Source organism: Seriola aureovittata, chromosome 9, assembly GCF_021018895.1.
Source record: "Seriola aureovittata isolate HTS-2021-v1 ecotype China chromosome 9, ASM2101889v1, whole genome shotgun sequence".
Classification (NCBI taxonomy): Eukaryota; Metazoa; Chordata; class Actinopteri; order Carangiformes; family Carangidae; genus Seriola; species Seriola aureovittata.
This window is the reverse complement of record NC_079372.1, coordinates 5,322,496-5,335,284: the sequence shown is the minus strand read 5'-3', so window position 1 is coordinate 5,335,284 and position 12,789 is coordinate 5,322,496. Positions and strand designations below refer to the sequence as shown.

The 12,789-nt window shown below is 44.9% G+C and overlaps 1 protein-coding gene across 3 annotated transcripts in view; it reads right to left on the bottom strand.

The window, feature by feature from the left end:
• l1cama (L1 cell adhesion molecule, paralog a) overlaps positions 1 to 12,789 on the bottom strand; it is a 40,174-nt gene that overhangs the window by 8,127 nt on the left and 19,258 nt on the right. For 2 of the 3 annotated variants that reach the window (XM_056384573.1, XM_056384574.1), the window contains exons 2-16: positions 10,154 to 10,521; positions 8,916 to 8,930; positions 7,131 to 7,233; positions 6,410 to 6,612; positions 5,236 to 5,358; positions 4,638 to 4,808; positions 3,234 to 3,348; positions 2,637 to 2,821; positions 2,275 to 2,406; positions 2,036 to 2,182; positions 1,837 to 1,948; positions 1,330 to 1,490; positions 1,033 to 1,192; positions 560 to 684; positions 293 to 394 (exon numbers count right to left, since the gene is read on the bottom strand). In XM_056384573.1, coding sequence (XP_056240548.1) covers positions 293 to 394; positions 560 to 684; positions 1,033 to 1,192; positions 1,330 to 1,490; positions 1,837 to 1,948; positions 2,036 to 2,182; positions 2,275 to 2,406; positions 2,637 to 2,821; positions 3,234 to 3,348; positions 4,638 to 4,808; positions 5,236 to 5,358; positions 6,410 to 6,612; positions 7,131 to 7,233; positions 8,916 to 8,930; positions 10,154 to 10,280 — 1,981 coding nt within the window. In that variant the 5' untranslated portion in view covers positions 10,281 to 10,521. The remainder of the gene's footprint in view (positions 1 to 292; positions 395 to 559; positions 685 to 1,032; positions 1,193 to 1,329; positions 1,491 to 1,836; positions 1,949 to 2,035; positions 2,183 to 2,274; positions 2,407 to 2,636; positions 2,822 to 3,233; positions 3,349 to 4,637; positions 4,809 to 5,235; positions 5,359 to 6,409; positions 6,613 to 7,130; positions 7,234 to 8,915; positions 8,931 to 10,153; positions 10,522 to 12,789) is intronic. The other variant, XM_056384575.1, reaches the window with a different exon arrangement.

The window sequence follows — 12,789 nt, the reverse complement described above, 5'->3', positions numbered from 1 at the left end:
GAGACATAAATAAACACTCAGTGGAGACATACTGAGAGACTTCAGCTTTACAAAGGTCTGATGTTGCAGATAACATAATAATCGTGTCCAAGTATTGAAAACGGAGCAGCCTTTCATTATGCCAGAGGGAGATAAATGATATAGATTTGTTGCTCTGAGTGTTGGAGTTAGACAAAATGAAATGTTGTGTGTAGGTCTGTGTCATTTTGTGGCATCAGTCATCACATTGTAATCACTATGTGTTTAAAAGCAATTAGAACGGGACAGGTGAATTTGTGTGTCTGTACTAAACCTAGCACAGGGCTGTTGTTGTCGTCTCCAGGAGTCCAGTTGAGGGTGACGGCACGATTCTTAGCATCAGTGATCTGCAGGAGGAGGGGAGGGTCTGGACGATCTGAGGGGGACAACAATAATATCATAACCACAACTACCTGCACACCGCTTGTCTCCACTCCCCAAGTTTAAACAAACTTTCTGTAATTTTGGGAAAAAAAAAAAAAAAAAAGAAATTAAAAATACACTGGTTCTTGATCATACAATATGTGATCAGTGATCTTACCATATAAAGTGAGGGTGCCCCTGGCTTCAGCCATGTCCAGCTTAGTGATGACCTGACAGGTGTACACGCCCTCATCTTCCGGTCCTACATTAGCTATTATTAGGTCTGGTCCTTCAAATGTGAATCTGTGGAAGATACAGCCATCATTGTTATCCTCATCTTCCTTCTCCTTTTAATTAAGAAGCCTCCCTACCATTGTCTTGTTATTATCATCATCTCTGCCTCATCATCTCATTTTCTGTCACCACAGAAATGTACTTATTTGTTTGTTTATGAAACTGGGACAATACCGATAAAAATTGATACGAGGTAAAAAAGTAACAAAAAGAGTTTGTGGCGCCTGTTCCTCGTTATTAAAATCAGGGTTGAACAACTACAGTAAACAAACAAATAAACAAAGCAATAAACAATGAATCCTTTCTAACATCATCCCCATTTTTGCCAGTTCCCCAATGCAAAGAATATCTCCTCACTTTTCGTCACTATCGGACTCAAACAGCTTCTGATTGTTCTTTCTCCACTGAAGGAGTGGATAGCCGAGTTTGGGGTCAACTTGGGCCAGACAGGTGAAGATGGCTGTGTTTCCAGGCTGCACCTTCAGAGCCTGGGGTGGCGACAGGATCACTGTGCTGTCTGGAGGCGAAAGCAAGGAGACATATGATACTGAGACAGGCTGCATGAGGTGCAAATAACATAAATAACATCAGCTGTGTGTGTGTGTGTGTGTGTGTGTGTGTGTGTGTGTGTGTGTGTGTGTGTGTGTCACTCACTGAGTACTTCCAGTTCTGCACTGACTGACAAGTTGGTGTTCTGTACAGTGCAGGTGTAGTAGCCCTCATCATCATGGGTGACATTAAAAATCTCAAGCCCCCCGCTGGTGAGTGGATTAACTCTAGGATCTGCCAGAAGGGAGGAGGTGCTGACACTCTCCCTGGAAAAGACACACACACACAAACACACGCGCACACACACACACGCACACATACACATCAGAAACTTGACTAGCAGAGTAAGAAGTAAAACTTTTCAGCTCCTCCAGTGGCTGAATTCACCTGTTAATTTGACACTTTTACCAAGAACAACAAAGCCTGGCTGGATAGCTGCCACACAGATAAAATCCACAGTCACAGTCCAGATGTAACAGCATTTGGCTGCTAATTTATGCATATGAAGAGCTACCTACGCAATGTCACCTCTGTGAAAATTGTTAATAAGAAAATCTGCCAAACAACAAACTAGAATACAATACAATATAAAGCAATAGTCATCCGTCTCACCATGTGACTTTAGGTTTAGGAGAACCAAAGGTCTCACACTCCAGCAAAGCCTTCTGGCCCTCTGTCAATGTGTATAAGGTCCTGTCCTCAGTAAGGATCTGTGGAGGAAGCTCTGTAACAATGCACAAAGAGAGAAATGAGACACACGCATACAGTCACAGTATATACTATAAGTGACATGTACAAAACAAACACTCACCGATGACGTAAACGTTGGTGTTGGTGAGGATGGTTCCATGCTTGTTGGAGGCCCGACACTGGTATATGGCGGTGTCTCCAAAGTTGACGTCATTTAGGATTAGAGATCCGCTTGCTGTCAGAGTAGGTCTAGAGTCCTTATCTATTTCTGTTAGAAAGTACAGACAGTCAGTACACGCGCAGTGCTCGAGGCTGTGTGTGTCGAGGTAAGAGTGTGCAGGTGTGGGTGTGTGTACTCACCTGAGAGGGGGATTCCATTGATGGTCCAGCTGATGGTGGGAGTGGGGATGCCGTCCGCCTGGCAGTCTAGTCTGACAGTCTCACCTGGGGCATATAACTGACTGACTGGCTCCTTGGTCCAGTAAGGAGCAGCTGCAAGGCACAGGGGGAAAAAATGTCTCTGTCATAGTCTCAAAAACGAAGCAGCTGTTTTACCAATTTAAAATAGTTATATTATTTTATAATCCACAAGAGAAAGCCTCAATTCATAACTCGCTTGCTGTATCTATACAACAATTTTTATGCATTATAAATCCATGAGAACAAATTCTAAAAAACATCCAACTAATGGAAATAATAATGACATAGTGTATGTGACGTACCTTCCACAATCACGGTGTAAGTGTGCGTGAGCTTTCCTTGGGAGTTGTTTGCTCTACACTGGTACTCGCCCGCGTCGCTCTCTGAGATATTACTAAAACGCAGGCGGCGGTCGAACATATCTCTCATAGTTCGAGATTCGGACATTTCGCCGTCCTTCCTCAGCCACGACACATCTGGAGTTGGACTGAAGAGGAGGAGAGAGGGGACGAGGACGATTAGCAAGAGTGGGAAAAATGAAGAGGGGGAAAAATGCAATAGAGGGAGGAAGACACGTAGAAGAGAGAGGAGAAACAGCAGTTGTGTGATGGTGGTTGCAAGTGAGAGGAAGTGGACATAAAGGATGAAGATGGTAGGCAGAGAGAGAAAGAGGCACGCAGTGAGAAGAGGAGGAAGACGTGAAAACGAGAAGGCAGCATGAAGGAGAGTCGGCAGGAGACAGCAAAAGATAGAGAACGGAGCGAAGACAGTGCGGGGGAGGTTGGAGGAGGGGAGAGAGATGGATGAGAGGCAGGTACGATTGATTAAGAGAAACGGCTCAAGCTTTCTGATTGATGGGGGGGAGAAACACATACATATGCACACACACAGACACTCACAGGCCTTGGACGATGCACTCAAGCTCCACGGTGTCGCCCCTCAGGGTGTGGTAAACGCTATGGCTTCCAGTAGGTCTCATCATCTGGGGCCTCTTGCTCCGTACTACTGAGTTGGCTGGAGAAGGACAGGCGCAGAAAGACGGAGAGAAAGAATCATACATATGTATGGGTAATTTTCAGATTGCCGTCCTGCTGACACAGCAGCCATTCTCATACGCACATACACACTCGGATGCAGGGTGTGGTGCCGCGCAGAGACGACTACAGCCTTTCTAGAGACTTAACCTTTCTAGCAACACATCATCATACAGATTCTCTACATACACACAGAGGTCTCATGTTAACATGTGTTCATCTTTCTGACCTCTAGTCGGGCCACAGATGCTGGCAGCCACATCTCAGTGTGAGCTGCATCTCATTACCACTGGGCTGAGGTGGTGATGAGCCCCCCGCCGCTCTGGGACAGGCTATTGGATGCGGTCGCTGCTTTGGTCAGCAAAACATGCCACCACATAGGGGTGATTTGACATTGGTTTAACTGTGGGACCTCAGTGGTTCTCAACAAATAGTCATGCTGACTATTTATCATGCAGTGTGATATTTTACTATAACTGCTGTACACAGTGGCAGCATGGCTCTACCCACGTCTTTGGTTAAGAAATATCTATATAACAGTTGTCGGATGGCTTGCCATAGACATCCCTGGTCCCTGGAAAACAAATCCTTCTCACAGTGGTGATCCTCTGATTTTACCTCTGACAATGACATTTGTGGTTTTGAGATGCATTGCCATGAAGTTTGGGCTAGGTTGGTATGTTGCTGTATGTATGCAGCCTCACGGAGCTGCAGCAGACTCTGAGTCCTCTTTAACTTTTCACTGAAACTAATAAAAACTGTTGACAGTGTGTTCTGTCAAATGTTTCAGGAATGAGATGTTGCTGCTGAATTTTTAAAATGTAATTTATCAATTCTACAAACACTTCAGATGAAAATCCATTCAACTTTCATTACACTGAGGTGGCCACAGAAATCCAAACCGAAACTATCGGCGGTGGACAGTGTTCCCAAAACTACAGAACGGCACCACCTAACACTAAGTAATAAGAATAAATCAGAAGAATTCTCATTATTTTACATATAAATCAATGTTTTCCCATGAGCCTGACATCTAATTTAGTTTTTGGAGGAAGTTCAGAAGCTCGTTTTGTTTCTTACATGGTAATAACATTACTGAGAGCCAGTCTGACTGAGAATTCTGTTTCCTACAACCTCCTCCATCACATTTTGTTGGTTTGAATTTTGAACAGAGGTATTCTTAGCCCAAAGATGCATTTCAGTTCAGCTTAGATCATTTCGGTTCAGTCAAAAACCATTGGAGCTTCATTGATCCAGAGTAAAACTCACAGGGGGTGACAGTCAGAGTGATAGGTTCTTTTGCCAGAATGGTGCGTGTTGCCAGGTACTGGACGTTGCAGGTGTAATCCTCCCTGCTGTCCTCAGTTGTCAAATGGGCAAAGTATAGGTTGCCATCCTTACCCACCACCACGCGCTTACTAAGCTGGATATGGTGCAGCCCTAAAGAGAGAGGGAGAGAGGAAGTGGTAGAGAGAAAGACAGAGAAAATGACGACAGGTAGACACAGCCGAAAAAACGAGACACAAGGGAGAGATTCAAGAGTTCGACAATGGAATAAAATAGTGAGAATAAATGGTGAAGGGCGCGGTAGAGATATAAAAGGCTTTGAGAAATAGAAAAATCATAATAAAAGAGACGGCGGTGAACTGGGGTAAGAACAGATCCTGCTCAAACTTCAAAAAGATATATATTTTTTAAATTCATGAATAGAGAAATTGATTTTAAAAAAATATTCTGAAAGACAAACATTCAGATAAGATTGTTTCAGAAATAAATAATCAACTGCCTCTCTAAGTCTAAGTAGCAGATCTATTGAGGAGACAGGAAGGACGTAATGGAAGCAGAGATGGAAAGGTAATGTACTCACTCCAATCCATCCAGTGAATGATAGGCTCCATAGAGCTCTGCGGGGGGTTGCACTTCAGAACAATACTGCTTCCCTTTTCCGACTTCACATTAACCTTCTTTTCTTTCTGCTGGGTCGGGGGAACTAAAGGGAGGCAAAGCAAGGAAAAAAAAAATACACACCTGTTAGTCTGCATAGATACACACAGGGGAAGTACACAAACATCTGTGCACACATTTAGTGTGTTATATAGACTTGAGACCTCCTGAGGCAATCCACATCACAGGTGAACTTGAACACACGATTAAGGGTACACACAATAAGAACTATTATTCAGACATTTTCATGAGAGGAACTTTTAAGGATTTCAGGAGAAGCATCTTCAGAGAAGACGCCAGGTTGTCTTTTGTCTTGCAGAAGCAGAGTGACGTGATTTGTGAATCATATGTGTTTGCCCCCTCCCACCCTCCCTCCCTCCCTCCCTCCCTCCCATTGTTGATAACCCCACAGGAGCCACTGAAGAGTGCTTCACATGACATCAACTGAAGAGCGTTTCTGGGGAAACCGTTGTCAGGGAAACTGTGAAGGAAGGAGGTCGCCCAGGAGAGAGCCAGTCACACAGGTGGATGGATACACAGAGGTGCTCTACACTTTTGCCCAGGGGGACCATGTGTGTGTGCATGCATGTATGTGTGTACCTGAATATATGCTGATTATCATGTTATTGCATGTAATTATGTTCTGTGTGGTGGTACTCGAAGGTCTCAGTGTGAGCCTCCATCTGCTAACAAATGAGCTCTCTATAAAGCAGGGCAAGGAAAAGGTTTATACGCTATCTGCGCTCACAGCTTTGTAAATTGCTGTTATTGCTGATAAAACCGACAACACACAGCTCGCGTCTAATCTGGACCTTGAAGGCATTTACGGGAGCTCTAGCACTGAAACTGGCATCTATAAAAGATATGTAACTCCTTTAGTGTGCTGCTGTTTGTATGAAAACATATCAGAGGATGTTTGATTTGGCTGATCTTCCTTGAAAGGGTGTGATTTCTCTCTCACGGCTAAAGCCAAATGATCAAGAAAAAACTCACTCAGCATGACTGAATTCAGATGTAAATGATCAAATCTAATGACGCTGTCTCAATAACTGGTCAGTGGCTGCTTTAGGATTAATCATTGATCAGCATGCAGTTACCATCAGTGCTGAGTATGGCCTCATTAGAGACGGCAGTCCCCAGCTCGTTGGATGCGTAACAGACATATTTGCCTTGGTACTGCTTCATGGTGTCCATAGTATTACTGAGCGTGTAGAATGCGAATGAGCCAGTGTACTCGGAAACCTTCAGCTCTGGGTCGCTGCCTGGTTCAAACTCCTCTCCGTCCTTTGTCCATCGGAAACTTGAGCAAAGGAAAAAACAACAGAATCAGTAAGACTGATGTATGTCCATGCCTTTAAAAGCAGCTCTTGATGTCAGATGCAAGATGTCCTTGCATGTCCCTGCATTTGAGGACAAAAATGAACTGCTGCAAAATTTACACGAGATGCCCCAGTGGGACTCATAAGCGTGTGCTGTGTAATTGCGATATTCATCTCTTCCTTGGCAATCGGAGCAGTTTTCCACTTCAGAGCAGCTAAGACGCTCTGAAAAGATTGCTCGAGGGCTTAATGACATTTATCCCTTGTTGAAATGAGAAGTCTGACTGGGAGAAGCTGTGCTCTCATGTAATACTAATATGTAGATGTCAACCGAACAAGGAGAGGGAAGGTCGCTGTTCTCAGTTGTCTAAAAAGATAACCAAAGGCTTGTCTCCTCAATGACTAATACAGCATCTTCAGACTTGGATAAACCATGTTTTTTCTTTTTTCTCTCTCTCTCTCTCTCTCTGTTTGTGTGGATGTGTGTGCGCTGACTAACATGGGTGGAGGGTTGCCGGAGGCTTCACAGCTCATGACGAGGTCTTCAACACTAAAGACGGTGACAGACTCCGGCTGCGTGGTGATCATTGGAGGCCTCTTGACTGCAAGGACCAAAAAAAAAAAAGGGTAGGGTTTTCACAACATTATCAAGCAGACATGCATGCACTCTAACACACCTGCAGGGTTTACCTGGGTAGAAAGACATGCATGCACTCAGAATGGTGCTGCAGTCTTTACCCTGCTGCATTCACATGATCTAATTCATGCTACTGTAAAAAAAACCTACACACATTTACTTTATCACTCCACTTTATCACACATATCCCTATGGCTGCCGGTAATGGCCCAGCAAACAACACAGAATAACTGGAGATACCACTCATTTCATAGTTTAACAGCTGTCCATAAGTATATTCGGTCAATATCACTTAAAAAGATTCCCCAGAGAATGAAATTAAATGTAGGCCGAGGAAAAGAGTGAGAGTAAGAGAGCAGGCAGAGAAAATGGGTTGAGATGAGAGGAAATTGATACAGCATAATGTAAGAGGGAGAGCTCATGTAAAAGAGATATATGGCACAAGCTCCTTGTGAGACTGAGAGACAGGGAAACGGAGGGAGACAGTCTGTGGGGAAATGAAGCAGGGATTTTGAAGGAAAAAAAAAAAAAAGTAATGACCACCAGAAGAGGTTTCTCTTCCTCTGTCACCACTCTCCATAACAGCCATAAAGCAATGCCATGATAACAGACTCATAAAACCCAGCATGCTGGGATGTGGCATGAATACTGTATTGAACCAGCACGTTTGATTCTTACACATACTTTATGGCCCATGTCGTATTTTTATGTTCTGCTTTTCAATATTTATAGACATAAATTTAAATCTTTTTCTCCACATAGTCTCAGTGACTGTGCATATAGGCTGTTTGCAGTGGAATAGAGGTCACAGCTTGAGACTTGTTGGGAAAGTCTTTAATTTGACTTTAAGGGAAAGAGATAGAGATTCATTTACATTATGTAGGTAAATGGGTAAAGGAGGACATAGGATGACGGGGGGCTGTGGTAGATGAGAAGAAGGCGATGTGAGTCGGAGAGCTGAGCGAACAGGGAAGGGTGGAAGTGCAGCAAATAAAGAGTGCACACAGAAGGAGTAAAGCAAGACAGAGACAGAGGGAAAAAAACAAACACGGTTCAGAAAGAGACGGATAGGGAGAGTGAGGGAATTTAATGAAAGAATTCCCACTGATAGAAGAAATAAGCCCATTTCCTCAGCTGATCAAATTGAAGTTTGGGCTGCGGGCACTGCTCCATTATTGGCAGAGGAGGAGGAGAGGAGCTAGTGCTTAGTGCTTTAACTCCTCTTTATTTTTCCCCGTGTCTTTGATCTGACAGCCCTTCTGCCTCTTTACAGACAGCAGCTCCTCACACTTCCTCTTCCCTGCTCCTGCAGGGATCTCACCTACTGGGAGCCAACGAGGCTAAACACACACCCACATGCAGAAAAAGGCACACAGGAACAGGCGCATGTTCACAATACAACACACACATCCTCACGTACAATCACAAATGCACAATAAAACACATCCTCTGGAACAGATGAGTAAACACGGACACAAGCATAACACTGCAAGAGCGCACTAATGCCAGATTCATCAGAGTGCAAGATGAGTTTTACTGTGTGCTGGATGGAAAATAACCTCTCTGGCATAATCAAAGTGTTCACAATAAGCTTTGCCAGCACCTGCATTAAGACAGATACACATCAATAAAGATAAAAGCACTTACGATCACTTATGTGGTCTGTTAGTCCAAAGAGGAAAGGCAAGGAGGGAAAAATATTTTAGTTGCAATAAACAAGAAGGAGAAGGAGATAGTTAAACACATACAGTGGATGCCAAACAGAGAGGTAATGTTTCACAGATAATTGAACAACAATTATGATGCATGGACGATAAAGCAGTGTAATATCTCCTGCAATGGAGCGTAACTTTTGACCCCGGCCTCCTTGACACAGATTCTAATGCATCTCCTTTATCGATCCTGGTCAATCAGTCCTCACTGACTCTCACTGACATGGCAGAGGCTCGCTAATTGAAAGGCATGCGACACCTTGACCTTTTACATCTTTGACCTGCTCCTCCTTCCACCTCCTCATCATCCTTCCTTCATCCTGTCCGGCCCTCTCACCTCCGTGTCACCCCGTCCCCTCGAGAATTAGTTTGAGAGATTTACTGCATTTCATCAACATTTATGGGGTAAATATATGTGTGTGTGTGTGTGTGTGTGTGTGTGTGTGTGTGTGTGTCTATGCCTGTGCGATTACGTGTTTGTATACACACACACTTTTGTAAATCTGTGTGGGTGGTGAAGGACTGTGACTCATTGCAAGCAGTCTTAGATAAAGAGTGAACAACAAAAGCAATACTGGAAACGATATTCTCTCTCTCTCTCTCTCTCTCTCTCTCTCCCTCCATTGGAGCTCTGTGGGCAGGCCAGCAGTAGCAGCAGAGGAGATGAAGATCAATTTCCCTGCAGGGCCACAAGCTCAGCTGTATTCCTAATGCCCACATATTGCATCGACGAGGAGGAAGAAATGAGACCAAGCAAGAAAAGCCTTGCTGGATTATTGTTGTATAACTCAATTGTTGATTAAATTACTCCCCAATCAGATTCTGGTTTGCACCAAGGAAACCAGATCAATAGTGGGACTAATCAATGCAGAATGAAGGGATCAATTACAGAGTAATTAGACACACCGCAGGCACAGATGAGTGCTAACCAAAGAGGCCTCAAACAGTGTAGTATTTCAAGCATAAAAGCACAATCCAACCCTGAATATTGAGGCTACTGAAAGAGAAACATGCTCATTCTGCTCATTTGCACTAATTAATCATGATGAAAGATCATTATTAGCCTGCTTTGATGAATCAACAATGTAATTAGCACAACAAATAGATATTTGAACCTCATGGAAACATTCAGCTACCATTGTTATGAATGGTGCGATACGAATCGGTACTCACAGTTGGAGGGTATGTGTATGGCTGCATGGCTGGGCCGGGCAGCAAGGGATAGGAGGAGGAGGAAGGGGAGGAGGCGGGAGGAGCACTGCCCCCTACTGCCAACCTGCTGTCGCTGCGTGTGAGGCATTGCTCACTGTCCCATCAAAGTCCCACCTGCTCACACGCACGTACAGTAAAATGCACACAGAGGGCAACCTCACACACACACACTCGTGCTGAGCAAGTGTGAGGCTATGTTTCGCTTCCAGGAGGCGTCAGCTTTGCCTCGTACGCCTTTGGTCCCTCTTGTCTTCTCTCCTGTTTTTTTTTTTTTTTTTCCCCTGTCTCCTTGTTTAAGGAAGGTCCACGCCCTCCTGCTGGTTTCCTCTCTGTAAGATAAAAGACAGAGTGGGGGGGTGGGGGGTGAGAGGGTGAGGGGAGGAGAAGAGGAACAGGGAGAGGGAGGGGCAGAGAGGGGCCATGTGTCAGAATGGGAGAGAAATTACCCTGCACCATGTGGTCAGACCTATAGACAGACCGAGACATGAAGTTAACACACCAATCAAGAGTCAACAATAAGGACTCCAACAAAAAACACCAACAATGAAAAAAAAAAAAAAGGAAAGGAAAAATTTTCCATTCGGTTAATTCCGTGAGCAGAGGCCCATATGGAAGGGCCACAACCAGAGCCTCCCAGAACCCAGATGGGCTGTGGACAGACAAATGCTGATTGATGAAGTCTCAAATCAGATAATACGCAAGACAGACAAACAAATATTTGATAATTAGGTTGTCTGTTCAGGCCTGCATTGCACGAACTTAACAGATCATAGTGTACTTGGGCGAGAGTGCTGTGATAAGTGTGCGATAAAGATGCTATCAGTCATGGTGAGTGAGGCAAACCACCCCTGCTAGGAGTCTATCCGTTCTCCATCTGTACTCTTGGAGCCGGTCCTCGCCACAACATGCGGGCTGTCCTCCCCCGCGGCACCACGTGGCGCAGCCCACTGACTGTTTACACTACTCGCTATCACACACAAAGAACTGTTATAGCACACCATGATTGAGACGTACATGTGAGACAAAAGAAAATGACGACAATAGAGTGAGGGAGCTTATTTGGCAGCTCTGCAGTAATGGCAGCCTGATTGAAAGAGATTTGGCTCCTCGCGGTGCTGTTTGTTTAGAATGCCAAACCAGAGTGATGGGTGACCTTGGAGAGCGTGAAAAGGTCAGACAGGAGAGGAGATGAAGATGATGGAAGTGACTGAGGACGAGAAGAGGATGGAGAGTGGTGATTATCATTCTTTTTTTTTTTTTTCTAGTGGGTAATGGCTGGCCAGTTAATTACTGTAGATATTTCATATGTCAATCAACGGAGAAGGCATTGAACAATATCTTAGAAAGAGAAACAGGAATGTGGGATTGTCTACATCAAAAGAGCCAAATTAGATGAAATTAAAGACCAAACAAGAGCTAAGCCCTTAATAAGGGAGTTTAAACTAACAGCATTTGGATTAAATGAGCCATTACACTCACTTGCTTTGCCTTGTTGGAGGACTGGCACAACAAGCAAACCGAGAGGGAGGAAAGGGAGGGGTTAGGTGGGTGGAGGGCTTCTGGGGAGAATGAATAGTGGAAAAGTGGGTTTGAGCAGGAGAGCAGAGGAGAGGGAGAGGTGGAGGTGAGCGAAGAGAGAGGTACAGTGAAAGCAGGGAGGGTGGGAGGTGATGGGAGGAGTGGAGAGATGTGGAAGGAGGGGAGGAGGAGGAGGAGGAAGAGGAGGAGGAGGAGGGATGACAAAGGGTGACAGCTGTGATGCTAATCCTATCCGTCCACTTGCACGCGCATACAAACATACAACGTGCAAGTTCCTCCAATCAGTGTGCGTTATTTACTTCTTGATTCTGCATCTCCTTTTCCACTCACTGCACCAGACTGAAGCTGCTTTAGTTGTTCTCTGGAGACAGAGGGCCAATTACAGTGATCCGGTCTTAAACCGGCCTCTCCAAAATGCCATCAGAGTCACATGAATAAAGCAGACCTAGTGAGGGTATTAGTGCTGGTGTTAATGTGATCTAAGGTGGGTGCTTGTCTATCACGGCCCCTTCCAAGGAGACGGCAAAGGAGAGCTGAGTGGAGTGAAACAGGATGCTGATTAACAATGTGGCGGGCTGTGGCTTGTCACGACGCCAATCACAATTCACTAAGGGACAGTGCTGCATGTGCACAAGCCAGCACACACACACACACACACACACACACACACACACACTCAGACAGACACTCGTGGGGAGACATACAAATAAGCTTGTAATGCATGGACGGACAGACAGTAAGGAAGGCGGACAGACAGACACAGACAGACACACACACACACACACACACACACACACACACACACACACACACACACCTCCAGTGGTCTGACAGAAGAGATCAGACAGATAAAGGGGAATGGTCCAGTGGGCTCCAGTCAGGAGGTAGATTGTGCCACAGAATATTCCAGTCATGTTGAGTAGGAGCAGTAAAGGGGAACACTATAATGGGTTGGCATGGGTGTGACTGGGTGAGGGAACGGCTGAGACAGACAGACAGAGAGAGAGAGAGAGAGAGAGAGAGAGAGAGAGAGGGAGGTAAGGATGGTTGCCATGTAA